The sequence below is a fragment of the Macaca mulatta genome, chromosome 1 (genome assembly GCF_049350105.2).
Source record: "Macaca mulatta isolate MMU2019108-1 chromosome 1, T2T-MMU8v2.0, whole genome shotgun sequence".
Lineage (NCBI taxonomy): Eukaryota > Metazoa > Chordata > Mammalia > Primates > Cercopithecidae > Macaca > Macaca mulatta.
This window is the reverse complement of record NC_133406.1, coordinates 197,099,242-197,126,224: the sequence shown is the minus strand read 5'-3', so window position 1 is coordinate 197,126,224 and position 26,983 is coordinate 197,099,242. Positions and strand designations below refer to the sequence as shown.

Genomic DNA, 26,983 nt, shown 5'->3' with positions numbered 1-26,983 from the left:
CTGAGAATGTGTTTGTGTGTGTCCCTTGTGTTTCCCCATCTCCCTGGGCATCTGTGTCCTTGTGTCCATCATGGACCACTGGAAGAAGCTCTCTCTTCTACTTTCTGGATCTGAACAAAGTGTCCTGAGCACCCCAACCCAGAGACACGGGGTTCCTGGAGGCCCCAGGTTGGGGGTAGGGTTACCTGAGGCCCAAGTTCTCTTAACACCCATGGCCAGACTCTCATCCAAGTTTGTACCACATGGGTGTCTATTCTGGGAGTTTACCCCCACGATGGCTCTCCTGGGAGCTCTGCCCCCACCGTGATGTCTGTAACAGCACGTTACATCTCTGTGATGATGTATGGGGAGTTGCACCCCTGTAATGTCCTTATCAGGCAGCTGCACTGTACCCTCTGGGTCCACCCACGTGATGTCTAGACCACATGGTTAAACCTCCATGATGTCTGCACCTGGGAGTTACACTGTTATGATTACTGCACCAAGGCGGCTACAGGGGATTAAGCCTCTGCTCATTGTACTGGGGAGCTGTATCCTGTGATGACTGTACTGTGCATTTTATTTTCAGAGCAGGGAGATATGCTCGTGCTGGGGGCCTATGTCCCTATGAAGCCTGCCTGGCAGGGGTTACATGCTTGGAATGCTTGTTCCTGGGAGTTAACATCTGTGACTATTGTAGTGTTATACCCGTGATGCCGGTACAAGGCCGCCGTACCCTGTCCTTTGGTGCAACACAACTATTGAGTTATAAACTCATGTATCTCAATCAGGGGCTCCAGGATGGTCCATCAGAGGCCCATACTCCCATGATGACCTGGCCTGGCATAGGATACCAGATGTGTCCACAGGCCCAGGGAGGAAGAGCCACTCATAGTCCACCACTTGATGGCCGCTGGGAAGGTGCTCCATTGTTGGCTGCATGTGGCACCATAGCGCAAGCTCAGGCAGGGCCTTAGTGATGTGTGACCCCCATCCCAGCGTGGCCTTGCAGGCGTCATTGTGGTCTCAGCCGCCTGAGCTCTGGGATCATGGAGCAGATCCCCCCCTCCAGCTTGGTGTAAGTAGACACCCATCATGCCCCTTCAATGTTCTTACTTTGTTGTTCAGCTCCTGTCTCAGATTTTTGGTGAGATCCTGGGACAGGGGACAACTCCCACCCCTTTTCCTTTGGGTTTGGCCCCATCCCACTTTGCAGTCCCACCTGCTTTGTCCAACACCTTTGCTCAACTGCTGCTCCCTGACCTCATGACCTTTGATTATCTCAGTTAAGACAAGGGTTCAAATTTCAGAAAGGACCGGAGCACCTTTGAGCCCTGCCCCTTCCTGTTCACCTGCCCTGTCACCTTGAAAATTCTCTTACCATTGTGGGTCAGCGGGGACCTGGGTCTGATCACAACTCCCTGACCGAAGTCCATGGGTATCACTGCGGGGCCCCAGGGCGTGTCCGTCATCATGCACTCTGCTCTGTTGTGTCTTCACAGCATTCATGAGGGATTGACCACGTCTCATCCCTCTGCCCAGAGCGTGGTGTGATCAGAGCTTGTGGGCACTTCCATACATTCCCTGGTGCCCCCCGTGAGGGGTATGGGAGAGAGACCCTGGGGAGCTCACTCTCCCTGGGGCCAGAGAGCGATAGCAGCGTATCTCCCATGTACAGTGCGGCCACACTAGAGGCTTCACCCAGGTGTGCCTGGGGGCACTCCAGGCCAGGAGCTTTGGGAGTAAAGGCCTAGAGGCATTCAGCCAGTCCCAGAGGCTACTCAGTCTTTTTGTGCATAGCTTCCTGTCTCAAACATCGGCGCGTGAGGCTCACACCCCATCCTCCCTACACTTGTTCGGCTCTGGGCTTCTGGGGCAAGGGCAGAAGAGATGTGGGGTTTGAATTCTAGGGTCTAGCACCCCCATTCCTGGCCACTAAGGCCTCCCTGTGGTTTCTCTGTGAAGTGGGAAGGTGCCATGGGAATTGGGTAGGACGAAGGTGGCCAGGCAGGGCAGCAGCAGCTTGTCAAGAGCACGTCCTGGCGAGCACTGATGGGTTGTGGCTTTGGCTGGAAGCCTCTGATACCTGGAGCTCGTCTTCTGCTAACAAGCCTGTGTTCTGGGGCCTGTGCTCAGCGTGCTTGTGGAGTCTGGCCTCCCACCTTCTTCCTCCCTGCTGGGGAGAGGAGGGGCAACAGAATTATCCCAGGGAGACTCCAGAGTCAGTCTGCTTAGCCCTTCACTGCTCCTTGTCTGTCTTGTCTCTCTGTCTTCTGTGCCACCTGTGTCTCTCTGACCCTGTTTCTCTGTCCTCTTATGGGGGTGAGTTAGAAGCTCAAGGTCTGGAATGGAACACACTGTACATTCTCTGATGTCACCCACTCCCTGTACCCCCTACTCAGGTTTAGAGAATGGCCTGAAGGCCTCCTGCACTCTTTCTCCCTCCACTGTGACTATTGGGCTGTCCTTATGGGTGCTGGGGAACCAGTGAGGAACTTGGGTGGTCACTGGGGTCAGAGGTCTAGGTGGTCATTGCGCAGCCCAAGTGGTGGGGGGGTCTGTTGAACGAGGCTCTGCATGGTCAGTCGGTCAGTGGGGGTCAGGAAGCGACAAGGGTGGCCATTAGGGATACCAGTAAATACCAGCTAACTAGCTCTGCCCTTCTCTCCATTACAGGTTGATTGTCCTGGGCTGTGGCTGGCTGTGGAGCTAGAGCCCTGGATGGCCCCCGAGCCAGCCCCAGGGAGGACGATGGTGCCCCTTGTGCCTGCACTGGTGATGCTTGGTTTGGTGGCAGGCGCCCATGGTGACAGTAAGTCTGAATCCTCAAGGTGCAGATCTCCCAGGTTGAAAGGTGGCATCCTTCCCAGCAGGACTCTGGGATGGGGACAGACCAGCTACTAGGAGGGACAGGATGGCCAGAAACCCTTTAGACCTTCTGTCCTAGAGAGCCCCCACTGCTTGGAGAGCCTCTTTCTAAGGAATACCTGGGTACTTAGGAGCATCTTTAGGCACCAGAGTGGGGCAGTCGAATCGTGACCCTGTCTTACGGGGCCAGGGTGAGACCTGTCCTGGATTCATGTGGTCACTGTGTGATGTGCCTGTGCATGTGCTGTGTCCCCTGTTGCAGATCTGTGCTGAAGGCACAGTGTGAGCTACAGCCAGGGGTCAGCATGGGAATCGGGGGGTGGCACGCAGGGCATGTGTATGGATGCATGCCCAGGATGCCAGGTGTGTCCATAGGCCCAAGGAGGGTCAAAAGCAGGAGCTACCCATAGCTCTTCCCCTACGCCGGACCCTCAGGATCCAAATATCCAGATCTGAGCCCCTCCTTCTCTTTTCATGGGGACCTTCTAGGCAAAGGAGCATCCCCCCTACCCCAGCTCCTCAGCCCTGGAAATGGGGGAAGGATTGTGTTTGGCCGGCAGGAAGCTGAGCAACGCCCCTGTGTGTGTGTTTGTGTTAGAAGGGGGTGGAATTGTCCCCATCCAGATCCAACTCCGAACTTTGGTCCCTTTCCTGCTGCCCTTCCCCCTGCCTGGCACTATGAGACTGGCCGCAGCCCGCCCCGTCACCATGGTTACCACTGCTTGGTTACTGGTGGGAGGCGGGGCACAGGGCAGATTTAGCCAATCTGCAAGCTGAGGGGGAGGGGCGAGGTCGGAGCCAAGGTCCCTGGGGGAAGGGGCCGTTCCCAGCCTGTCCAGAGCCCAGGGGTGATCCAGGGCCAACCCTGGGGTCAGCCCATGGGTCACCAGGCCATAGGGCTCCCCCACCCACCTCCGCCTCCGTATCTCTGGGCACAGATCTCTCCCCTTGCCCCACCGGGGCTCTTTCTTCTAATGGCTCATTAATTATTCAGAAACATTCTGGAGTGGGTGGGACTGGCGTGGTCCCGCCCTTTGTCCTTAGGTGCTGGGTCCTGGGTGGAGATAGAAGGGAAAGGAGAAGGGGCAGGCATTCCCAAGGGGTGGGGCGAAGGGTCATGGGAGCACCAGGTACCAAAGAGAGGGCTGGGGAGATGAGAGCAAGGAACAAGACAGGTGGGGAATCACATGGGGAAGTGGGGCAGGGTATCTCCAGGCTTGCCTGGAACCTGCAGGGGCAGGTTGGAGTAGAAAGCCCTATCAGGTGTGACCCCTGTGGTTGGCAGGAAGGTGAAGGCTTGTCCAGGTGTGGTCAGCAGCTCTTGGACACTGAAGTACGGTCCTTGCCCTCCCCGCTGACCCAACCCCAGGCACTCTGAGGGCCTTCAGACAGGAGCTCTAGGGCAGGGGAAGGATGGCCCAGCTGGGCTTCAACAGATAACACATTCTGGGAGAAGAGCTGCCCTCCTACTGCCTCAGACCCAACGTGCTCCAACCTGTACCCCTCACTCTCATCCCCTAGCCTGCTGTCTTCCCACGTTCTCTCCTGTGAAAGGCATTACCACCCACCTGGTCACCCAAGTCAGAACCTGGGCCTCCTCCCAACCTCCTCCCTCCGTGATATCCCACATCTAATCCATCACCAAGCTCCGTTGCTTCTACCTTCTGAATATCTTTGGAATGCATCCACTTCTCTCTCTCCCGCCTTCATTCAAGCCACCCTCGGCTCTTGGGCTTTTGCATGCAGCAGCCTCCTGACGATTTCCCTGCCTCCAGTCTTTTCCTTCCTAATCCATTCTGCATTCCAAAGGTAGAGTCATGTCACTCTTCAGTTTAGAATCCTTCAGTCCCTCCTGCCCCCAGGCCCCCAGGGTTGTAACCCTTCTCTAGGCCCTGCATTATCAAGCTTCTATCCACCTCGTCCCTTGCTGTCCCCCTACCCACCCCACTCACCCACCATGCTGACTTCTTTTAGTGGCTCACCAGTTCCCAGTAGGAATTGGTAGGGGCAAGGCGGAACAGTTTTTAAAGCAAAGTCAAGCACCTCCGTGCTGGTTCCTTAGGAACCAAAGCCCAAAGACCAGGTCTTGAAGGTAGAAAGCAGCTGAAGAAGCTGAAATCCTGCCTTATCCAGGTAGGGAGTTCGGGGGACTCAGGCCTTCTCCCAGGCAGAGAGCCATGGGGCAGGAGCCCGGGCTCGGGGTCATGGTGACTGAGCCCCAGGAGCCAGGGTCTGTCCTCCGGGCCTGTCTTACACTGCACACACTTTTGGATCTCTCCCTGCACTGAGGCCGGTCTCGGGCTGAGCTTGGGCAACTACTAGCCAGGGGCAAGTGGCCATGCATGGACAGGGCCACTGCAGAAGGTAGGGTAGGCCCCCCAGAGAATTGATGGCTGGGGCAGTGAAGCGCGGAGCGGACAAATGTGTTTCAATAGGCCTCTTAACGAGACAAATGAATGGGGGCCCTGGCCTCTGAGGGGAGTGGAGGGAAGCGGGTGGAGAAGCAGCTGCCAAGAGTTAGCCCAGAGGCCCCAGCGTCAGTGCCGCACACGCAGCTGCAGTGGAGATTTGGGCACACATTGGGGTAGGATCTGCCACAGCGCAGCTTCCCCAGCTGGGCTTCTTGGCTTCTCGGGAGGGGAGGTTGTGGGGCCAGAGGTGTCCTGAGCCAGGGCAGAGTTTTTTGCTGATCTCAAGTGCGTGTCGCGTGCCTGCCTTCAGGCAGGACCTGTAGTGTGGAGGCACAGGCTTGTGAGCAGTGACCACAGGGTGTGCTGGGTGGGTGCAGTGACACAGGCCATGGCAGAAGCATCTTGGGAGGGGAGTTGGGAGGCTTCCTGGAAGAGGGGAGCCCTGAAGGGTGAGTGGACATTTGCTAATGGGGGCATATTGCATAATGAGGTGGGGTTTAGGGGAAGAAGCAGGAATGTGGCTGGGCTTCTCTGTGGAACTCATGGGAGAGCCACAGTGAGAACCTGACAGCATGGGACAGAGGTGGGGTCCTGGGACCAGGTGGGAGTGAGACCCTGGGTATGGCCCATGTACCCAGAATCCCAGAGCAGGATGCATGCTGGCTGGAGGGGTGGGTAGTGGGTGGTGGGTGGGTAGACAGAGGTGGGCAGAGGCTGAGGAGCTGGGAGTGTGTCTGTTGTGTCATTTCCCTCCTCCCCAGAGCCTGTGGAGCACACAGGGTCTGTCGTCTGTCGTCATGCTCTCCCCCTTGTTCTATGGGTGGCCTGTCTAGACTCTGCTCCCTGTGGGACTTCCCACAGTTTCCGCTGCTTTCTCTCTCTCGGCCTGTTTCCCTATTGCACAATGCGGATAATCACGCCTACCTGGAAAGGTTAACTGAGGTCACGTGGACGAGGTGCCTGGAACCTAGTATGTATTCCCCTTATCTGAGGCCGTGACCTGCGGCTCTTGCTGTGTCCCTGGGAACCAGGCTTGTCTCTGAGTGGGCTCCAGGGGGCACCAGGAGCAGTCAGAGGAGCTCACTGAGTCCCTGCCTAAGCTGCTCAGAGCCGGGGAGATCTGCCTCTCCAGAAGGTCCCTGCCCTGCCCTCACTGGCCCTCACAGCCCTGCCTCCGTGTTCCCTTTGTGTACGTGTGTATGTGTACTCCATGGGAAAGGCACAAAATAGCAGTCAGTCTCTCTATAGAAGAGCCTTGATGGTGGCCCAGTTTGACTGTCCCTGGGGCTGGACCCCTACAACCTCCCTGGGAGGTGGTTGCAGCCGCCCTCTTCCAGCCAGTTCCACTTATTCCTTTCTTAGGCCACTTCCTCCTACCCTGCATGGGTTTGGTGGCCCGAGAATGTTGCCGTGCATACCCCGGGAGCTGAGCTGAAAGGGCTCTGCGGCTGTGTGTGTTGGGGAGGGGGCATGCTCTCGTGGGGTGTCAGGCCAGGTGGCAGTGGGTAACTGGCAGAAAGGCCCTCCTGGTGTGTTCTGGTGGCACCCTGTTGACCCAGTCTCAGAAGTTGTGTTCAGATCTCCCTGAACACCAGCTGTGGGTCAGGCACTGGGCAGAGTAGTCAAAGTAGCTTGGTTTGCTGCCTGCCTGGGGACCTGACACTGTGGGATCTGGTCAGTGCTGGGATGGGAAGCCCCGGGCGCCTCAGGCCATGGGACACAGAGCAGGCTCCTGCAGCAGCTTGGTCAGGTGGGACATGAGAGAGGGGCTGGGCTGGGCATGCTCAAAGGCAGGGAGGAGCCCGAGGACCTGGCCTGTCAGGGTAGCCTGGGTGGTGGGTCCAAGCTGTGTGCTCTGCACAGTGCTGGGCCTATACTATAGTAGGTGATCAAAAAATACTTGTTGAAAAAGTAAAGAAGCCGGGTGTGGTGGCTCACGCCGGTAATCCCAACACTTTGGGAGGCCAAGGCAGGTGGATCGCCAGAGCTCAGGAGTTTGAGACCAGCCTGGGCAACGTGGTGAAACCCTGTCTGTACCAAAAATACAAAAAATTAGCCAGGCATGGTGGTGTGCACCTGTGGTCCCAGCTACTCGGGAGGCTGAGGTGGGAGGATCGCTTGAGCCCAGGAGATGGAGGCGGAGGTTACAGTGAGCTGATTGTGCCACTGCACTCCAACCTAGGTGACAAAGTGAGGCCCCCCTCTCAAAAAAAAAAAAAAAAAAAGACTAAAGAAAGGTGAGCCTGAGAGCTTGGGAGGACCACATTTCAGAGGGGAGTGGAGAGAGGAACGTCAGGCCCGTTGGTAGCTGAGGAGAGGTGTGGTTAGATCTGAGCTCCCCGAAGATTCTCTGCTGAACGAAAGGGGCAACGCCTTGTCTCCGGTGCTGTGTCCTGCGGGTGGAGGTGGATTGGAGGGAAGCGGAGGGCGAGGCCTGGTCGAGGGGCGGGGCCTGCCTGTCTGGTCCCCCGGGCTGCACTGGGCCAGCCTGGCCGAGTCTGTTGGGTAGGCGGGCAGGGTGCAGGCTCCTCTCCAGCCTCCAAGGGAGGGGAGTTGTTCTGCCTCCTCGATAGCCCCAGGCCTTGGGCACAGCCCAGCCTCCCACGGCTCTCGGGCCCTCCTCCTTCCAGGCCGCCGGTGACCCACACCTGGCTCTCCTCCCCGGCGTCTCCTCTCTGCTTCTTTGTTTGGAGCTGAGGCCCCGCCCCGCCCCGCCCCGCCCCCAGGCCCACTCGCCCGGCCATTCCGGTTCAGCAGGTTCCAGCGCCCGGTTTCTGCCGCTGCAGGTCCCGGCAGGAGCTGGAGGGGGGCACTTTTTCCCCGGGTTTCTCTCCCGTGGTGCAGCAGGGGCCGCAGTCCTCATCCTCCTCAGTTTCTCAGTTCGGTCCTTCTTTCATTCTCCACCCGTGGGTGCCAGGAACTGGGTCATACACTGGGACAGGAAACCAGACAGGCATGCTCTCTGCCCTGCCCAGGGTTATGTTCTAGGAGGGGAAGCAGCCATTAATCAAACACCAAAAATGTGGAAAAGTAATAGCCTCACACGTGTGCCTAATAAACCGTGAGTGAAAGTTATAAGCTCAGCAGGTAGGTAATAAGCTAGGAGCAGTGCTGTGGGAGGCAAGGGAGTTACCCTCGAATTTCAAACCAGGAACTGAGCACATGGGTTGGGGGCAGGGGGACTGGAGAAGGCAGTGATATTCAAATGGAGAGCAGAAGGATGAATGGAAGTTAGAGGGTACAGTGGAGGTTGGCAGAAGCAGCAGCTTATGCAAAGGCCCTGTGGCTGCAGGGAACATGACATTGCTTCTTTAGAGGAGTCAAAGCTGGGGCTCTGGGGAGAGCAGCTCGGTCAGACCCGGTGGCTTTGTCTGCCATAATAGGTGTTTTGTTTTGAGAGTGATTCAGGGGCCTTTGGAGGGTTCTGATGGGGCTGGGTGTCTGGGGAGTCTGTCAGCTCACTGTGGACACTAAGTAGAGAACAGACGGGAGGCATGGGGCAAGCCTGGAGGCAGGGCCTCCTGCGTGTTAGGCCAATGGGGTGCCAGTCAAGGGAAGGTGGTATCTGGACTAGGGTGTGGCAGCGCAGATGGAGAACCCTGAGCTGCTCTGTGGAGGGCTTCAAGTGTGGGGGAAGAGTGCGCGGTATGGGGGTGGGGGACAGGAGACACCCCCAGTGGAGCCTGAGCAGGAGAGTCGTGTCTGAAAGCACCTGTCTGGAAGGAGCAACAGGGGCCAACTTTGCAGACATCTGCAGTTGGGAGAGCCTGGCGCCTCATTCATATGGCATTCAGGGGAAGGGCAAGGCACGCTGGGGGGTTCTGGACCTTCTGTGGTGTCTCCTTGTCTTTCTAGCCGCTACAGCCTCGCTGAGCTGGCTGCCCAAGCCTGCCCTAGGCACTCTAAGAACATAGTCAGTCCCAAGGTCTCCCTCCAGGGAAGGCCATAGGCAAGCTTAGGAGTGAGAAGGCTGGATCAAAGCCTGGCTCCACACCTGTATCCCTCTGACTTGCCAGTCATTTCACCCTCTGAGCCTCTATTTCCCCACCTCTTAAATGGGGATAATAATGCTACCTACCTTATGGGATTGCTGTGAGACTGATAATGTTGATACGAATGATGGCCTCACTCATGGAAGGCCCACCACGTAAAGCAGTTTACAGACATTCCATCTATGACAGAATCCTGTCTCGCTATTTTGGAGATGGGAAAACAGAGGCTCAGAGATGGTGAGTGACTTGCATAATAATTACATAAAACCCCCAGAGCCCCTGGCCCCTGGAGTTCTGAAAAGTTCCTTCCCTGCTGGTACCTGCAGCTGCTACTCCCTACCTCGCTCCCATAGACCCTCTCCTCTTTGGAGACTCTGCCCCATCTGCTGACCCTTCTCTGCTGGATCAACACCTTCTCCATCTCTGCTGGCTCCCATCAGTATTTAAACATTGCCTTTCATATCTGTCTTCAAGAAAAAAAGAAAAACAAAAATTCACAAACCTCCCTTCCCCCCTCATCCTTTCCAGCTGCCGGCTGTATAGTCACCTGTACTTCCCTCTCTCTCTCATCACCTCCCAGTCATTCTTTGGCCATCTTTGGTCTGGCTTTGGCCCCCCCCCCACCACTCCACTGACTCTGTTCTTGTCAAGGTCCCTGACAGTCTTGTGTGAACTGTTTCGTACCAGGTGTTTTACAGTCAAACATGCCTGGATTCAGGTCCCAGATGTGCCCCTGATTGGCATGTGACCTTGGACAAGTGACTTGACTCCTCTGAGCCTGTAAACTGGGGATAATAGCAATGAAGGACTAAAGATAAAGAACCTGGTGCAGAGTGGGTGCTTGGCAAAGGATTGTGATCATTGCACACGTTTCTGTGCCAGGTGCCAGGCTGGGCCTGGGCTCCTGGGGACCGAACAGGTGGTCTAAAAGGTCATTTCTCACGGCACTAGCCCTTTTTGGAGCTGTTCATTGGCCTGATTAATAGGAAACGGATCAGCTGTCAAGATTAATGAGTTACTGCTACAAGATTGTAGCAAATGGGTTGGGCTTCTCTGGGTTCATGACCCTAGGTGGTGGAATTCTTAGGGATAGGGGCTGCAGGTTGGCCCTGGTATGTGTACTGAGGTGATGAGGGTGTGGCAGTGCCATGTCTGAGGCCCCACCTTTCTTTTTTTTTTTTTTTTTGAGTCTCGTTTTGTCACCCAGGCTGGAGTGCAGTGGCGTGATCTCTGCTCACTGCAAGCTCCGCCGCCTCCCGGGTTAACACCATTCTCCTGCCTCAGCCTCCCTAGAAGCTGGGACTACAGGCGCCCGCCACCACGCCCGGCTAATTTTTTCGTGTTTTCAGTAGAGATGGGGTTTCACCGTGTTTGCCAGGATGGTCTCGATCTCCTGACCTCGTGATCCGCCCGCCTCGGCCTCCCAAAGTGCTGGGATTACAGGCGTGAGCCACCGCGCCCGGCCGAGCCCCCACCTTTCTTTTCCTCCGTCTGCCTCCCTGTGGACACCTTGAGGAGACTGTCAGAAGGCAGTAACCAAGTCAGTGGGGGAGGGATGGGAGAGGCAGATTTACAGGAAAGCATTCACCTGGGAAGACATCCAGAGATACTTAGGAACTGGACTGTCTAGGCCTTGGGGACTGCTGCTGGTATGTGGGGGCTGGGAGAGAGGGAGGAGTCACGGTTCCTGGCTGGAGCCCCGGGGTGGATGGTGGTGCCATCACTGAGATGGAGAGCAGGGGGAGGGACAACTCTCTGGGAGAGCTGGAGCTCTTCCCAGAAGCTCTCCAGCACGCCTTTTTCCTGGAGCTTGGAATTGATGTGGGGAGGGCAACGGAAGGGTGCAGTGGTAGTGTGAACTCCAGACTCCGAACACCTGGATTCGGATCTTAGCTCTACCACTTACCAGCTGTGTTATATTGGACAAATCTCTTAACCTCTCTGGGCCTCTAGAAACAGATAACAGTTATAGCACCCACCTCATATGCTTAACAGAGTTAAAAAATGTTAAGCTCTCTGAACAGTGCCTGGCACGTCCTAAGCGCTGCATAAAGGTGAGGTGTCCGTGTTTTCTTTGTAGGTCTTTCTCTCTGCTCCCATGACTGCCACCTGCCTCACTGGCCATTCCTGTAGTGACTGTGCCGTGGTGACTTGGTGTCTCCATCTCTTCCAGGCAAACCTGTCTTCATTAAAGTCCCTGAGGACCAGACTGGGTTGTCAGGAGGGGTAGCCTCCTTCGTGTGCCAAGCCACAGGAGAACCCAAGCCACGCATCACATGGATGAAGAAGGGGAAGAAAGTCAGCTCCCAGCGCTTTGAGGTGTGTCTGTGGTGGGAAGGGGTAGGCAGGGCTGAGGGTCTGCCCACACTCTCTCCTTTCAGTCTCCCTCCCCATGGACCTTTTGAGGGTGGGAGGACAACTGACCCTGAGCAGGCTCCTGTGTCCTGAGTAGGCTGTGACCCCACGTCTGTCCCCTTGACAGGTCATTGAGTTTGATGATGGGGCAGGGTCAGTGCTTCGGATCCAGCCATTGCGGGTGCAGCGAGATGAAGCCATCTATGAGTGTACAGCTACTAACAGCCTGGGTGAGATCAACACTAGTGCCAAGCTCTCAGTGCTTGAAGGTACGTGCTAGGGAGACATGTGGCACAGTGGGCTGCCGGGCTGAGGTGCGGGAAGAGCCAGCCAGCCTTGATCCTACCCTGGGCCCATGTGCATTTGGCGGAAAGGAGGACTGGCCACCTTGGGGTCGGTGAAAGTCAGTGGTGGACAGTGATAGTCATTGGATCTGACCTGGATTGTGTGGCTTATGCTGAGGCCAGCCATGTGGGGCATGATGCATTTGTATTCTACTGCTGAGCTGGGTCGTCGCTTGGGTGGGGTCTGGGGTCTGACTCGAGATGTGGAGCTGCAGCTGTGTATCCCTTGGGTTATGTGGTTATGGCTGTGGCTGTGGCAGTGAACCTGATTTCCATGTGGAGCCTGGCCGTAGGTGTCAGGTGTGTTTCTTGTTGCCCCTGTGAGCTGAGGCTTGGGGCTGTGTCCGTGGATTTTAGTGTCTTCTCTCACTTGGTGGCTTCTCCATGCATTCACAAGCATTCCCTGGATCACCTTGAAGTCCTCTGAGCATCGAGGAGGAGAGAGCTGTGTCTAAGCCAAGTCTTGAGGACAGGTGGGAGTTGGGGGTGGCGGTTGGCAGTTAGGCAGGTGCCCAGGCCCAGAAGCAAGAGAGAATGGAGCTTTCAGAGAGCTCTGAGTAGTTCAATTTGGGTTTTCTGGAGGGCAGAGGGGGAGCTAGAGAGCACAGGAAAAAGGGGAAAGCAATTCAGCATGAGTCTGGAGAGGTTTGGAGGGCAGATTACACAGGCTCTGGCTGAGAAATGAACACTCTCCTAGGGACATAGGAAGCCACAAACAAGGCGGGGGTGACATGATCAGACCCCAGCCACAACGGATTCATCAGTCTGAATTTGTATTTTCAAAATATAGCATCGATTGTTGCTTTCTTTTTTTTCTTTTTTTTTTTGAGACACAGTCTCACTCTTGTTGCCCAGGCTGGAATGCAATGGTGCGATCTCAGCTCATTGCAACCTCTGCCTCCTGGGTTCAAGTGATTCTCCTGCCTCAGCCTCCCAAGTAGCTGGGATTATAGGCATGCACCACCATGCCCGGCTAATTTTGTAGTATTAGTAGAGATGTGGTCAGGCTGGTCTTCAACTCCTGACCTCAGGTGATCCACCTGCCTCAACCTCCCAAAGTGCTGGGATTATAGGTGTGAGCCATTGCACCTGGCCAATTGTTGCTTTCTTTTTTTAAATGTGATGTTGATACCTGTTCCTTTTTGAAGAATTGAAAAGTATAGAATAGCACAGAGGGAAAAATTAAAATGTCTGTCTACCTCTACTAATAACATTTGGTTATTTGCTCATGGTCTATTTTCTGTGCATATATATATACACATATGTGTGTGTGTGAACAGAAATGGGACCACATACTGTCTGATGATTTGTAGACTGCTTAAAAAAAAATATATATATATATATATGACATTTTTCTTGTCATTAAATATTCTTCTGTATCATTAATCCTTTTTTTTTTTTTTTTTTCTGAGGCAGAGTCTCGCTCTGGAGTGCATTGGTGCCATCTTGGCTCACTGCAACCTCCACCTCCTGGGTTCAAGCAATTCTTCTGACTCAGCCTCCCGAGTAACTGGGACTACAGGCACGCACCACCATGCCCGGCTAATTTTTGTATTTTTAGTAGAGATGAGGTTTCACCATATTGGTCAGGCTGGTCTTGAATTCCTGACCTCGTGATCCGCCCACCTTGGCCTCCCAAAGAGCTGGGATTACAGGTGTGAGCCACCGTGTCCGGCCTGTATCATTATCCTTAATGGCTATGGGTAAGCTGTCACATGGAAGTACCCTAATTTATTTAGCCATTCCCTTATTGTTGGACACATATGTTGTTCTCAGTTTTTTGTTTCTATAAATAAGGTGCCATACACATCGTTGCAGATGGATGTGTTCACCTTCCTCATTATTTCCTTATTCTAGATTCATGGAAGTGGAATTGCTGAGTCAAAGGGCATATGCATTTTTAAGCCTTTCCATATTTCCAGAAGATTGTGTCAGTTCATACTCCTGCCAAGCAGGGCAGAAGAGTACCTCTTTCCTGCACATCTTCCCCAGTGTTGGGAATTATCATCAGAAAATTTTTTGCCAAGTTAATAGGCAAAAAGTGGCATCTCAATTTAATTTGCATATCTTTGATTACAAGAACAGCTGAACATCTTTTCACATTGGCCATTTTTACACCATAACTTTATCTGTTCACAGCCACATCTCATTCGGTTACTCTTTTTGTTGTTGTTGTTGTTTGGTTTTTGTTTTTTCTGTTTGTTTGTTTTTTGAGACGGAGTCTCTGTTGCCAGACTGGAGTGCAGTGGTGATCTCGGCTCACTGCAACCTCTGCCTCCCGGGTTCAAGTGATTCTCCTGCCTCAGCCTTTCCAGTAGCTGGGACTACAGGTGGGCACCACCACGCCCAGCTAATGTTTGTATTTTTTGTAGAGATGGGGTTTCACCATGTTGGCCAGGCTGGTCTCGAACTCCTGACCTCGTGATCCACCCACCACGGCCTCCCAAAGTGTTGGGCTTACATGAGCTACCATGCCCACTGCCAGTTACTCTTTTGCATCTGTGTCTCGTGTGAGTCCATGGGCTCTATAAGCTTAGAGGATCCATGGCGGACAGTGGTTAAGACTCTGTACCACTCACTTCCCATGTGTCTTTGGGTTAGTAACTATGCCTCTGAGCCTCATTTGCTCCATCTGTAAATGGATATAATGCCTACCATCCAAGCTGGTTTGGAAGATTGAATGCTCTGTATGAAGCACTTCCCAGGAGGGTGGTGGTGGTTGCTGTGGGGCTGGAAGCTGTACATCTTGAGGCCTCACCATGTGAGCTGAAGGTGGTTTTCCTCCGTGCTGCCTGGCATCATCCGGGTGGTGCAGCCCCACTGTCTACTCCCATGGGGGGACTTACCTGTGCAGTAGGAACTCAGAGAACAGGTCCTGGACCAGCATCACTGATTGCTGAGTTCTCAGGCTCCTCCCTGCCACTGCTGACCTCAGTTTCCCCACTCGTGACCTGGGGCAAGTATTTCAACGCTGCCCAGTCCTCCTGTTGGCATTTGTCCTAGCAGGGAGCCGTCTGCCCTGCCCTGGCATTTGGTAGGCAGCTGAAGGACCAGATGCCCCAGAGGGCTTCTTTTCAGGCTCTCAGATTGGGGAACAGGGCCTCCTTGTTAGTGTTGAAAGAGAAGTCCTTCAAAAGCGCCTAAGCCCCAGGTCCTGTGTCAGGAGCCCTCTTACCTCTGCCACTGCCCTGGGCAGCCTTATCTTTTAAAGGGTTGAGGAGGATGGAGGTGGTCTTTCAGGCCCGGAGTGAGGAGAACCGACTCAGACTGACAGCAGGGGCTGGGTGCGGTGGCTCACGCCTGTAATCCCAGCACTTTGGGAGGCAGAGGCCTGCACATCACTTGAGGTCAGGAGTTCCAGACCAGCCTGGCCAACATGACAAAACCGCATCTCTACCAAAAAATACAAAATTAACTGGGCGTGGTGGTGCACGCCTATAGTCCCAGCTACTTGGGAGGCTGAGGCAGGAGAATTGCTTGAACCCAGGAGGAGGAGGTTGCAGTGAGCTGAGATTGCACCACTGCACTCCAGCCTGGGCGACGGGAGACTCTATCTCAAAAAAAAAAAAAAGGGACTGGCAGGAGGTGTCTCTGCAGGAGGTGTCTCTGTTTGGTTTCTTTACCGGGGCGGGCAGTATATGTTTGTGCTTCTGGGGTGTGAGATGTGTCTGATGAGGCTGGGGAGAGTGTGGCACAAGTACCCAGACCCTGTCCATGTTCCGGGGAAGGGTGTGGAGCTGTGGGCCTGAGTGAGCCCCTCCTGCTTCTGAAACACAGCACCAGGAAGACAAAATGCTGACTTATCCTGTTGGTCTGTGTAACCTTGACCAGCATTGGGCTTGACAGAAAGGCGTGCTGGGGGAGAGCCAGAGGGTGAACACCCGCCCCCCGCCCCGTCTCACCCCACCCCTCCCCAAGCTGGGTGCCTGCAGGAACTGGGTGAAAGGATGGCTAGACTGGAACTCTGGGATGGGGCCGGCAGGAGCCAGGGCCATTCTTGGGAGACCACCACAGGGTCTGAGGAGGGCTGGGGAGGGGACGGAGCTGGTTGGGATCTGAGAAGTAAGAGTCCAGCCCCCTTCCTGAGTTGCATACAGCTCTGCCTGTGAGCTGGGCTCCTTGGAGAGTGGCTGAGGGCTGTCCAGGGTGAAATGGCTCAGGTGAAGATCAGTGTGCCCCCAAAAAGGAGTCCAGGCCTGCAGTCTCTTCTGTGGCCTCTGCCTTTGCCTCATGTCACACCAGGCCCAACTGCTCTGGCTAGGGCCACTCCCACCACAGCCCATGGGAGTGCCCCCCACTCATTCCCCATAGCCGTGCCCTTTGCACCCCGCTTCTGAGCAGGATTGTCATTCCCAGTGTGGCCTCCCCTCAACAACCCTGCCAGGGCTGCATATGAGGTGGAGGTGCCCAGCACAAGCTGGCCGGGGTGAGCCCGTCCTGGCTGTGATGAGCGTGGGGCCCGCCGCCCAGCGTTCCTGTCTGAGTGGTAATTGAAGCCATTAGCGCGCCAGCCTCTCCCTCGCCGGGTAATGGCAGGAAAAGCTCTTCTCGCTCCGCACTCTTGAGGCGGCGGCTGAATCACTCCCCCTCCAACCCGCCCGCCCGCTGCCGCCACTGAGACAGGGAATCTGACATTTTCCCTCACCAGGGAGGGGGAGCCCTGGGGGAGGGGAGGGAGGCAGGCCTGGATTCCTGGCCTTTCCCCCCAGGAGGATGGGGGGCAGTGAAGGTCTTGGAGCTCAGTCTGTAAGTCATGGATTCACCTGGGGCCGCGGGTTTCAGGCCTGGAAGGACTGGCTGGGAAAGCCCAGGAGGCCGCCAGACATTTAGTGGTGTGGGGAGGGCACTGATGATTTTGGGTAGGTTCTGGGAGGGACAAGGAGGCAGGGAGAAGAAAGAGACTGTGGAGGAGAGATGAGCTGTTTTGGACTTGTCCTGGGGGGGCCTAGCTCCAAGGTAGCTAGTTTGTCTTGGGGTCTGAGTAGAGGTAGCATTGTTTGTCTTGGGGTCATTGATAGGGCAGATAACGTGCACTCTTTGTGTGGTGTGGGTGCTCTGTGTTCCATGTTTAAGGCAGTGTGTGTGTGAAGTGTGTGGTGCAGTGTATATAGCAGGGGTGCTGCCTTGCAAGCTGTGTGCACAGAACGGGTGTGCAGTAGTCAGTGCACAGTGAGCCTCAGGCAGTGGGGAAGGGGCAGTGTGTGCAGCACACAGTGTTTGTGTGCATCAGGCAGTGCGTGGGTGTGGTATGTAAGCAGGTAGTGAGTACCTTATGGGCTATGTATATACAAGGAGTATGCATCAGGTGGTGGAGGCAGTAGGCAGTGTGTGTGTTTGTGTATTAGGCAATATATGCATGCAGTGTGCTGTGCTGCAGGCTACCTGTGTTTATATCAGGCAGTGTATGCGTGTTTATGTGCAGCAAGGGTGTGCAACAGGTGTGCAGTAAGCTGTGTGTAGCAGGCAGTGTGTGTGTGTGTGTGTGTGTACAGCAGGTGGTGTGCTGCAGGCTGTGTGTATCATGCTCTGTGTGTGTGTGTACAGCAGGTGGTGTGCTGCAGGCTGTGTGTATCATGCTCTGTGTGTGTGTGTACAGCAGGTGGTGTGCAGCAGGCAGTGTGTGTGTATGTATCAGGCAGTGTATGGTGTGTGTTTATGTGCAGCATGCAGCGAGTAGTTTGGTGCACAGCAGGTGGTGTGCAGCAGGCTGTGTATATGTATCAGGCTCTGTGTGTGTGTGTACAGCCGGTGGTGTGCAGCAGGCAGTATCTTTATCAGGCAGTGTGTGGTGTGTGTGTGTGTGTGTGTTTATGTGCAGCGAGTAGTTTGTGGGGTGCGCAGCAGGCGGTATGTTTATGTGTGTGTGTCTAGCAGGTGGTGTGTAGCAGGCTGTGTGTGTGTGTGCGCGCAGCGGGTAGCTTGCAGGAGTGTACAGCAAGCAGTGTGCATGGTATGTACATCAGGTGGTGTGCAGCAGGCAGTGTGTGTGTGTGTACAATAGGTGGTATGCAGTGGGCAGTGCGTGTGTGTGCGTGCAGCAGGCTGTGTGGTGTGTACAGCAGGTGGTGTGCAGCAGGCTATGTGTGTATACCTCAGGCAGCGTATGTGTGTGCAGCAGGCTGTGTGTGTACATGCGCAACAGGCAGTATATTTGTGCAGCAGGCCATGTGTGTGGTGTGTACAGCAGGTGGTGTGCAGCAGACTGTGTGCTTGTACATGCAGCGCATAGTGTATGTGTATCGATGTCAATGCTTGTGCATGTGTTTGGTGTGTACAGCAGGTGGTGTGCAGCAGACTGTGCTTGTACATGCAGCGCATAGTGTATGTGTATCGATGTCAATGCTTGTGCATGTGTTTGGTGTGTACAGCAGGTGGTGTGCAGCAGACTGTGCTTGTACATGCAGCACATAGTGTATGTGTGTGGATGTCAGACAATGTGCATGTGTGTGGTGTGTACAGCAGGTGGTGTGCAGCAGGCAGTGTGTGTGCCATGTGGATAGCAGTGTGTGTGCCATGTGACGTGCAGCAGGCTGTGTGTGTAGGTGTGCCTCGGGCAGTGTGTGGGGGGTGGGAGTGAACAGCAGGTGGTGTGTGCCTTACAAGCTGTGTGGGCAGCAGCAGGAGTGGGCAGCAGGCAGCCTGAACTGAAGTGTGGTGGGGTCAGTCTGGCACTGGCAGGAGGTCAGAGATGCTGTGTCTGGGCTCATTGTCTCTGGGACCCCGCAGGATCCCTGTTTGGAGCTGTTGGTCAGCCAGGAAGCTGGACAGAGTTGGATGTGGCCAGAATGGTCTGGTTTAGCTGTTCTCAGCACCTGCGGTGGTCCCTCAGCATCTCCTCTGTAGCCAGGCGAGGAGGTGGGGTGCACCAGATAGGGATCCCGCCCAGGCCTGCCTGCAGGAGGTCTTGGGACACTTTCCTCTCCCTCTCCTACCCCACCAAGCCCATAATCCCTTCTGTCTGTTCCCACCCAGCCTCAGTGTGCCCACCGGCCAGGACCATACCACCTGTGCCATGCGGGCCAGGGAATCCAGGTGTCTGGATGGAGTGCCTGGTGTTGCCAACCTTGGAGCAGGCTCTGGGGAAGGGCTATCAGGCACATGAAGTAGTGACCAGGGTGGGGGCAAATCAGTGCTGTGCTGAGCTTGGACCTCTGGGTTCTGCAGGAGCTCTGACCCTGGCTGGCTTTGGGGCTCGGAGGATGATGAAGGACCTCTTGAAATACCCCCTGACCACTCCCCAGCACAGTCCTTTTGGAAACAGCTCTAGAGACAGAGGGCCAATGATAGACGTTTGACCCTGTCCTGAGGTATCCTGGGCTGGGCTGGAACTGGAGCAGAGCTGGCGAGGGAGCTTCCATTTGCAAGATGGGTGCATGTGTGTTTCCTCAAGGAGTCATCTTTCTCTGCTCCACCTCCTGCCCTGCTCCAAACCTGTATATTCCTCCCACCCATGGTGGAATGACTTGGCCCAGGCCTGACTTTGATGGCTGAGGAGTTTGGGTAAAGGGCTATTGCAGGCACAAGATGGCTTCCCAAGTGGCAAGATGTGATCCCTTTCTATTGTCTGCATGTGTGTCTGGGGTAACAATCTGCTTTGGCAGAAGCTGGGCCTGTCACCTACCTGATTTGCAGCACAAATGTAGAAATGGATGTAGAAATGGCCCCAGAACCTGGAACCCAAGCCAGCTTCTACCCCTCCCTTAACAACTGAGGCATGACCTATATACCCCTGGTCCAGCTGCTGTGGTCTTCTGTGACCTGTCCTTCCACCCCCATGACCACAGTAGATTTCAGATCCACGCAGACATGAGGTTCTACAACCATTTCCTGGAGGTTCTAGGCCCCAGGCATGGGGATGGGAGAGGTATTAATTAAGTAGGCACTGCCGGGAGGGCCTTAAAGGTCAGACCCTGGGTTTCTTGGTACCTGGGCTCTCCTGTTTTTATTAGCTGTGATCTGCCTTCAAGTGCCCAAGTGGACTCCCTTCTGAATGGATGCTCCTGTTTAGCAGGTGGTACCCCTGCCTCTTCTGTTAGCCGTGGACACTGGGCACTTCCCCTGTGCCCAGCCTGACCCCCTGTCCCTATAGTCACGGGTACTTGCAAGGCCTACTGTGCGTGTTCCCTAGCCTCATGACCACAGTGGAGCCAGTGGCTCTGGGAAGAGGCTCACCAAGATGGAGGTTTAAATGCCCAAATGCCCTGTGCGTGCACATTCTCCATCCTTGGTAAGGTGCTCCCTCCCACTGGTTTGCTTGCTGGGGAGAGAGGACTTTTTTTTTTTTTTTAATACGGTGTCTCACTCTGTCGCCCAGACTCTGGAGTGCAGTGGCACAATCTCAGCTCACTGCAACCTCTGCCTCCCGGGTTCAGACGATTCTTCTGCCTCAGCCTTCCGAGCACCTGGAACTACCAGCATGCGCCACCACACCTGGCTAATTTTTTGTTATTTTTAGTAGAGATGAGGTTTCACCGTGTTAGCCAGGATGATCTCGATCTCCTGACCTTGTGATCCACCCACCTCAGCCTCCCAAAGTGCTGGGATTATAGGCGTGAGCCACCATGCCTGGCCCTGAGAGGACTTTTTTTTTGAGATGGAGTCTCGCTCTGTCACCCAGGCTGGAGTGCAGTGGCGCGATCTCGGCTCACTGCAACCTCCGCCTCCGGGGTTCAAGTGATTCTCATGTGTCAGCTTCCCAAATAGCTTGGGATTACAGGCATGCGCCACCACGCCCGGCTAATTTTTTGTATTCTTAGTAGAGATGGGGTTTCACGAAACATGTTGGCCAGGCTGGTCTTGAACTCCTGACCTCAAGTGATTCGCCCGTCTTGGCCTCCCAGAGTGCTGGGATTACAGGCATGAGGCACCGCTCCTGGCCAGATTTTAATCAGAGGAATGACATGATTAAACTTAAGCTTCAGAAAGGTCTGTGTGGGTGCATAGTTGGGGCTGGAAGGAAACCAATGACAGGTTGTTGCAGTCCAGGTGAGAGATGGCATTGGCGCAAATCTGGGTATGGGTAGGGGAAGATAGGGGAACAGATCACTAGAAGGTTAGAAAGAGGCTGGGCACGGTGGCTCATGCCTATAATCCCAGCACTTTGGATGGCCAAGGTGGGCAGATCACTTGAGGTCAGGAGTTCAAGACCAGCCTGGCCAACATGGTGAAACCCCGTCTCTACTAAAATTGTAAAAATTAGCTTGGTGTGGTGGCGGGAGCCTGTAATCCCAGCTACTCTGGAGGCTGAGGCATAAGAATTGCTTGAACCTGGGAGGCAGAGGTTGCAGTGAGATGAGATGGCACCGCTACACTCCAGCCTAGGTGACCGAGCGAGACTCCATCTCAAAAAAAAAAAAAAAAATGAAGATTAAAAAGAGTAGAGGCCTTCCTGGCTACCTGTAGGATTGGGGAGGTGCAAGGCTCCAGGTTCCTGGCTCTGGGGCTGGGTAGGTGGGGGTGCCATTTCTAAGATTCATGTACTGGAGGAGGACCAGGTTTGAGGAGGCAAGTTGGTGAGTCCAGTTAGAAATCTGTTGAGCCAGGTATGCGCAGGCATCCAGGGGAGGTGTCAAAGAGGCCTCATACACATTTGCCTGGCACTCCAGGGGACATCTGGAATTGGAATCTTGCAGGCTGAGAAATAGCAAATCTCAGGGAGCCAGAGCCAGGACAGAAGGAGCCCCAGGAACTGAATCTTCGTGTTGGGAGGAGGTTCCTGAGAGACTGGAGGGAAACCAGGAGTGTGTGAGGCCAAGAAGATCAAGAGAAAAAAGTGTGTGAAGGAGGAGTGGTCAGCAGGGCCAGGTGCTGCTGAGAGGCCCAGCATGTGTCCTTAGCAGTTAGTTCGGTGGAGCCATTGTTGGCCTTGGTGTTGGGAGACAGCAGGGTGCCAGCCGGGCCACAGGGCTGAGAAGTGAAAGGGAGGCTATCAGTGTCTAGAGTAATTGGAAGCAGGGCCTGAACCTAGGGAGTGAATGGATGACAAGAGTCTCCCTGCAGTAGGACTGAGGTTGGGGAGCCACTGAAGGAGAGTTCAGTGTGGACCAGAGTCTGGAACTGCAGTGTGGGTTGGGTGTATGCGCAGGGGATGGCCCCTGGGTTCATATGGTGGGGAGGCCTCAACCAGGTTGAGTAGGGTGATGTGGGGTGCCAGGGAAACCCGAGGAAGGGGTATGATAGGACTGGGAGGGGGAGGCCGCGCCTGCCAACAGGCCCCAAACAGCTCAGATTGAAAAACAAAACAGGCTTTTAAGATGCCAAGTTTGATGAAATCTGAGTGCTGGAAGAGGTGGGAGTTTGCTCTTGGAAAAACAGCTGAAAATCGAGACTCAAAGCTGCGAAGGGAGATGGGCCCAAGGCTCCCCAGGCCCCGCTTACTGCCTGGAAGCCTGGGGGTGGGGCTGGGCTCTCTGGGTGTGGGAGCATGCAGATCTGGCAGCCTTCGACTTTTAGGGGGCGTCTGGCCCTGGCCTTGTTGAGGATGGAGCTGCTGGAGGTGGCCTTGGCTTCTGTGAAGAGGCTGGAGGGCAGGGGGAGCCAGCACTCCTGCCACCTATGAGGTTCCTTCATGTGTCTCGTCCCTGCATGTGTCTCCAGGCGCACGTGTCTTTGCATAGGTGCGTCTGGCTCTGCATGTCTCCACATGTGTGTTTGCGTGTCTCTGTGTGCACTGCCTCTGGATCTGCTTGCATGTGTCTGTTTCCACAGGTGCTTGTCACTGCAGGTGCCCCTCCACATGCACATGTAGGTTTCTATTTTTACACCTGTCTGTTTCTCCATGTATATTTCTGTGGGTTCCTGGCTGTGCATGTTTCTACGGTGTCTGTGTGTTGAGAGGCAGAGTGAGGCCAGGCCCAACACTCAAGCTTAGGGGAGGCGGTCAGGCTCACAGACGGTGCCACCCCAGGGAGCCTGTGTCTGTGTGTGCGGGTGTGTGCCTGCGTTTGCACGGAGACGCCACGAAGCTGGGTAAACACGGGTGAGAAGGTCATACTGACAGACGGTGCTGCCTGCCCCAGGACCCTGCAAGGCGTCTCCATCTGTCAGCTTCCCTGGTGCAGCCCCTCCCTCTGGCCCAGAGACTCCCCCTCAGGCGTCCAAGGCTGAGCTGGACAAAGAGACCTGTGTGTACTTTGTAGGGGCCCTCAGCAGCCTCCACCCCCATCTTAGGCTCATCTGTCAGGACCCCAACACATGCCCCAGCTCCCACTAGACTCGCCTTGGTACTGTCATCTCACCACCCTCCCCCCAACAGCCTTTACAAAGGCAGTTTTCCCCTCCTCCCTGGAAAGCTTTCTGCCTCCCATGCTCATGTGTTTCCTGTTCTTGAATCTCCCTCCTCCAGGAAGCCACCAAGATAGCAAGTGAGCTGTAGAGTCAAACCGATCAGCTCCAACACTGCTGTGGGAGGTTAGCCAAGCTCTCACCCACTTCTGAACCTTAGATTCCCACCATCGACCCCCGACCCTCCCCCCGCAAGGGCTTGTCATCGTCTTCTCCCCATGGGACAACCAAACCTCTTCACAGAAGGGGACAGGTCTCATTGCTGCAGTGGCTAAAGGCCAGCTCTGTTAGGTGCAGGAGGCATTCACACACACGTGCACACTCCCCACCTTGCACACAGATCTGCGCGAGCCAGGGAGACCCTAGGGAATGTGTGTGTATGCTGCCTATGCATGCAGGTATCATCCACAAATGGTATGGGGAGTCGGGCTCCTGGGTACCTCTGAAGGCCCCTAAAGTCCCCATGGGCTTCTCCTTCCATCCAGGGGACCCTCTTATCAGGCGATGGCCTGAGATGCGTAGTGCGGACGCCCCCGGCGCTGAGGCTGCGGAGGCAGATGGCGCCTCCCTGCACTGTGTGGGGTACCCGGTTGCCGGTGGAGGGAAGGGCCGCGTCGGTGAAGCAGGAAAGCCTAGTGGGAGGATTCCCTGGAGCTGGGGAGCCGGGGCCTGGGAAGGGGCGCGGAGGCTCCACCCAGGCGGGGGCGGGAAGGGCGGTGCCGGGGCGGACAGCGGACGCGCGCGCCTGCACGGACTCGGGCACACGCAGCCCTTCAGCCGAGGCACCCGCCGCTCCGCCGTCGCCATGGCTACCGGCTGGTCTGGAGCGGGGAGGGGCCCTTCCTCCCCTCGGCGCCAACAGGATGCGATTTGAGGGGACTCTGCGTGACTGGTGCATTCCGGGGTTGGAACGTGGGTGCGTGCCTGCGAGTGTCCACATGTGGGGGACCCTGGGGTTCGCTTTGCGGTAAACACAAACGCCGTGGCGCTGTGCGGGGCTCTGCAGTGGAGCCTGAGCCCCGCCGGCCGAGGCGTGGTGTGGGGGAGGGCTGCCGGGCCCCTCACTCGCAGGGTGTTCATGCTTAGAGCGCTGGAGCTGGGAGCCTACCACCCGGTCTCCTCCCAGCCCCACCTCCGATTTAGCTATGTGACCTTGGGCAGGTGTTTAGATGTCTAGATCTCTCTAAGCCCCTGGTTGCCCATGTACCTCACAAGGGTTTGGTAAAGATTTAAGTCATTTTGTAAAGCATTTTAACGTAGTACCTGGAACCTAGTAAATGCTCCATAGATCTTACTGTCCCTCATACTTGGGTCTCAGTGTTCCCAGTTGTTGATGGGTTTGGAGTGATCATGTGACATCAGCTGAGGAGTTGCCCAGGTCCTCAACCTGAGTGTTGAGGCTGCAGTAGACCCAGCTCCTGCGGGTGCCTGTGGGGGAAGGTGGTAAGTGTGCCAGTCTGGCTGGTAGGTCAGTTTACACCAGGATGCCCAGTGGCTCAGCCAGGCCAGGTGCATGGTGGGCATCAGGAAAGGGCTGCTGTACTTGGGTGAATTGAATGTTCAGATGCACCTGGATGGGAGAGAAGGAAGAGGCAGCAGTGAGTCGCTCCTGAGGGGCTGGAGCCCTCCTGTAAGACCCAATTCCCTTCCCAGGTGGCAGAGTGGCAGCTTTCTGCGTGCTGCCTAGAAGCCTAGTTGGCACAGGGGACTGGCTTTTGGGTCCTGCTGTTTTATGGACAGCTCTCCACACATTCTGGTTTTAGGCTCTGGAGGCAGTGCCTGAGGGATGATCTGAGCCAAGGACAGAGCCACTGAGGGCGTGATAATTGAGGGAGGAAAATTAATTGTCCTTAATTTGGCATAAATCCCAAAGACCTTCCCCGTGTAAAGAATTCAGAGTAGATTCCAAGACACGAGGCTGCACACATTTGTACTTCCCTTCCCTTCCCTGTCTGCGGGTGGAGATGAAGGCCACCTGACTCCTGGGCCCTGACTCTGGCAGGCCGTGGCCATGTCCTCCCCATGAACTGGGCAGGTAGGAATGAAGTCTTGGAAGAACTAGACTGGTGCTCTGGAGGGCACCTAGGATGGCCCTAGCAGCCGTGAGTGTCCCCAGGTATTGGGGAGGTGAACCCTGCACCTCTGGTCCCCCTCAGGCCTTCCTATGGAAGCAAGCAGCAGATGGGCCAAAGGAGGTTGATCCCTGGCCTGGTACATCTCAGTCCTCTTCATTTCTGTCCTCCTTCCCTTCTCTTGCCACTGCTGAACATTTTACTTTTAAAAATCAAAGCTGAAAGGGCACTGTGGGACCATATTTACAGCCAAGGAGATACTGAGTTTATATCCAGAACTTCTAGGGCTGCAGATGGGGAAACGTGCAGCCAGGTCCCAGGAAAGGGTGGGGTGGCAAGGCCGTGCTGGGAATCCTGCTGCTCCCTAGCCTGAGACCTCTGCTCCTCATGGGCCACAGTTCCTTTGGGATGCCCCTGGCAGCTGGAGCCTTGGGGAGCGTCCCCTGGGGTCTGGCAGCAGATATATAGGTATCTTGCTCCTGCCTGTTGGGGCTCCTCCAACTCCCTCTTCTACCCACCCTCCAGTCGCTCCCCCTGGGTCTCCAAGAGGCTCTAGGGCAAGCTGGTTTCTGCCAGCCTTTACCTTCACGTCTGAGGGTGCCATGTGCCTTTACTCTGGCATAGAAGCCTGACTTCCCTTGGCATGTGTTCCCACACACCCATCTTGTGCTGGGAAGGGAGGTACAGAGTGGTGCTGGTCTCCCCCACCATGAGCCCAGCTCCCCCCCCCTTCCCCAGGAGACAGACAAAGGACACACATTCCCCTTGCCCCACATTGGGTGTGCCTGGCATCCACAATAGGAGAGATGCTCTGCTGAGGCCTTGAAAACGCTTGGTAGTTTGGTCCTAGTGGGAAGGGCCTCTCACCAGCCTAGGATGGAAAAGGGAGCTCCTGACTCTAGTCTCAGTACCTGTCTGCCCCAGTGGCTCAGCCCTTACTAGTTATACCAGCTAATATTCACTGGGAGTGAATTCCGCATCAGATGCTCTGCAACACCTTGCATGCACGATCAGATACAGACCTCACAATGGCCTTACGAGGTGGCCACTTGAACCCCGTGTACAGATGAAAGCAGACACAGAATGAGTAACATACCAGGCCCTAAAGCTAGTTTGTGGTGAAGGTGGGAGTCCCATTTGGTCTACACTAGTCCTGAGCCTGTCCTGGACTTGTGCTTCCAAGGGCTGGAGAGTGGATAGCCTTGCCCCACAGCCCCTCGGGGCTGATATGGGAGCCCATGTGCAGTGGGAGTGGGTTTGCTGCTGACATCTGTTCCTCTTACTCCGTGCCAGTGACTCCTCTGTGTGCCGTCAACCCCTAGCAAGCTGGGAGAAGGCAGCCAGGAGGGAGTTTTCCCCACCCCCACCAACTTTTGGTGTCTTTAGAGCTTTTTTATCTCCTGTGCCTCCACATGCTCAGGCATGGTCCGCAGCCCTGACTGTGACTCCCAGGGTCAGGACTGAGTGAGGGAGAAAGCTCAAGGTCAAGGCTGCAGTAGAGAATAGGTCAAGGTCAGGATCAGAGTTAGAAGGGGATCATTGGTAGGGCTGGGTACCCAGGGTCAGGGCTAGAGACCAGGCAGTGACCTGGGGCCCTGCCATGTGATAGAGCTGAAGGCCGGATGGAGGGAACACTGTGTGTGTGGACAGGGGAGAGGGGGCTGGACAGCACAGAGGCC

At 55.4% G+C, this 26,983-nt stretch overlaps 2 protein-coding genes across 51 annotated transcripts in view; one reads left to right on the top strand and one right to left on the bottom strand.

Annotated features, from left to right (window-relative positions):
- MED8 (mediator complex subunit 8) overlaps positions 1-26,983 on the bottom strand; it is a 417,118-nt gene that overhangs the window by 168,325 nt on the left and 221,810 nt on the right. The window lies entirely within an intron of this gene.
- PTPRF (protein tyrosine phosphatase receptor type F) overlaps positions 1-26,983 on the top strand; it is a 92,945-nt gene that overhangs the window by 11,429 nt on the left and 54,533 nt on the right. For 48 of the 50 annotated variants that reach the window (XM_077960287.1, XM_077960250.1, XM_077960277.1 and 45 more), the window contains 3 exons: positions 2,656-2,791; positions 11,424-11,569; positions 11,733-11,874. In XM_077960287.1, coding sequence (XP_077816413.1) covers positions 2,701-2,791; positions 11,424-11,569; positions 11,733-11,874 — 379 coding nt within the window. In that variant the 5' untranslated portion in view covers positions 2,656-2,700. Of the gene's footprint in view, positions 1-2,655; positions 2,792-10,486; positions 10,900-11,423; positions 11,570-11,732; positions 11,875-26,983 lie in introns of those variants that run through there. The other 2 variants (XM_077960223.1, XM_077960221.1) reach the window with 2 other exon arrangements.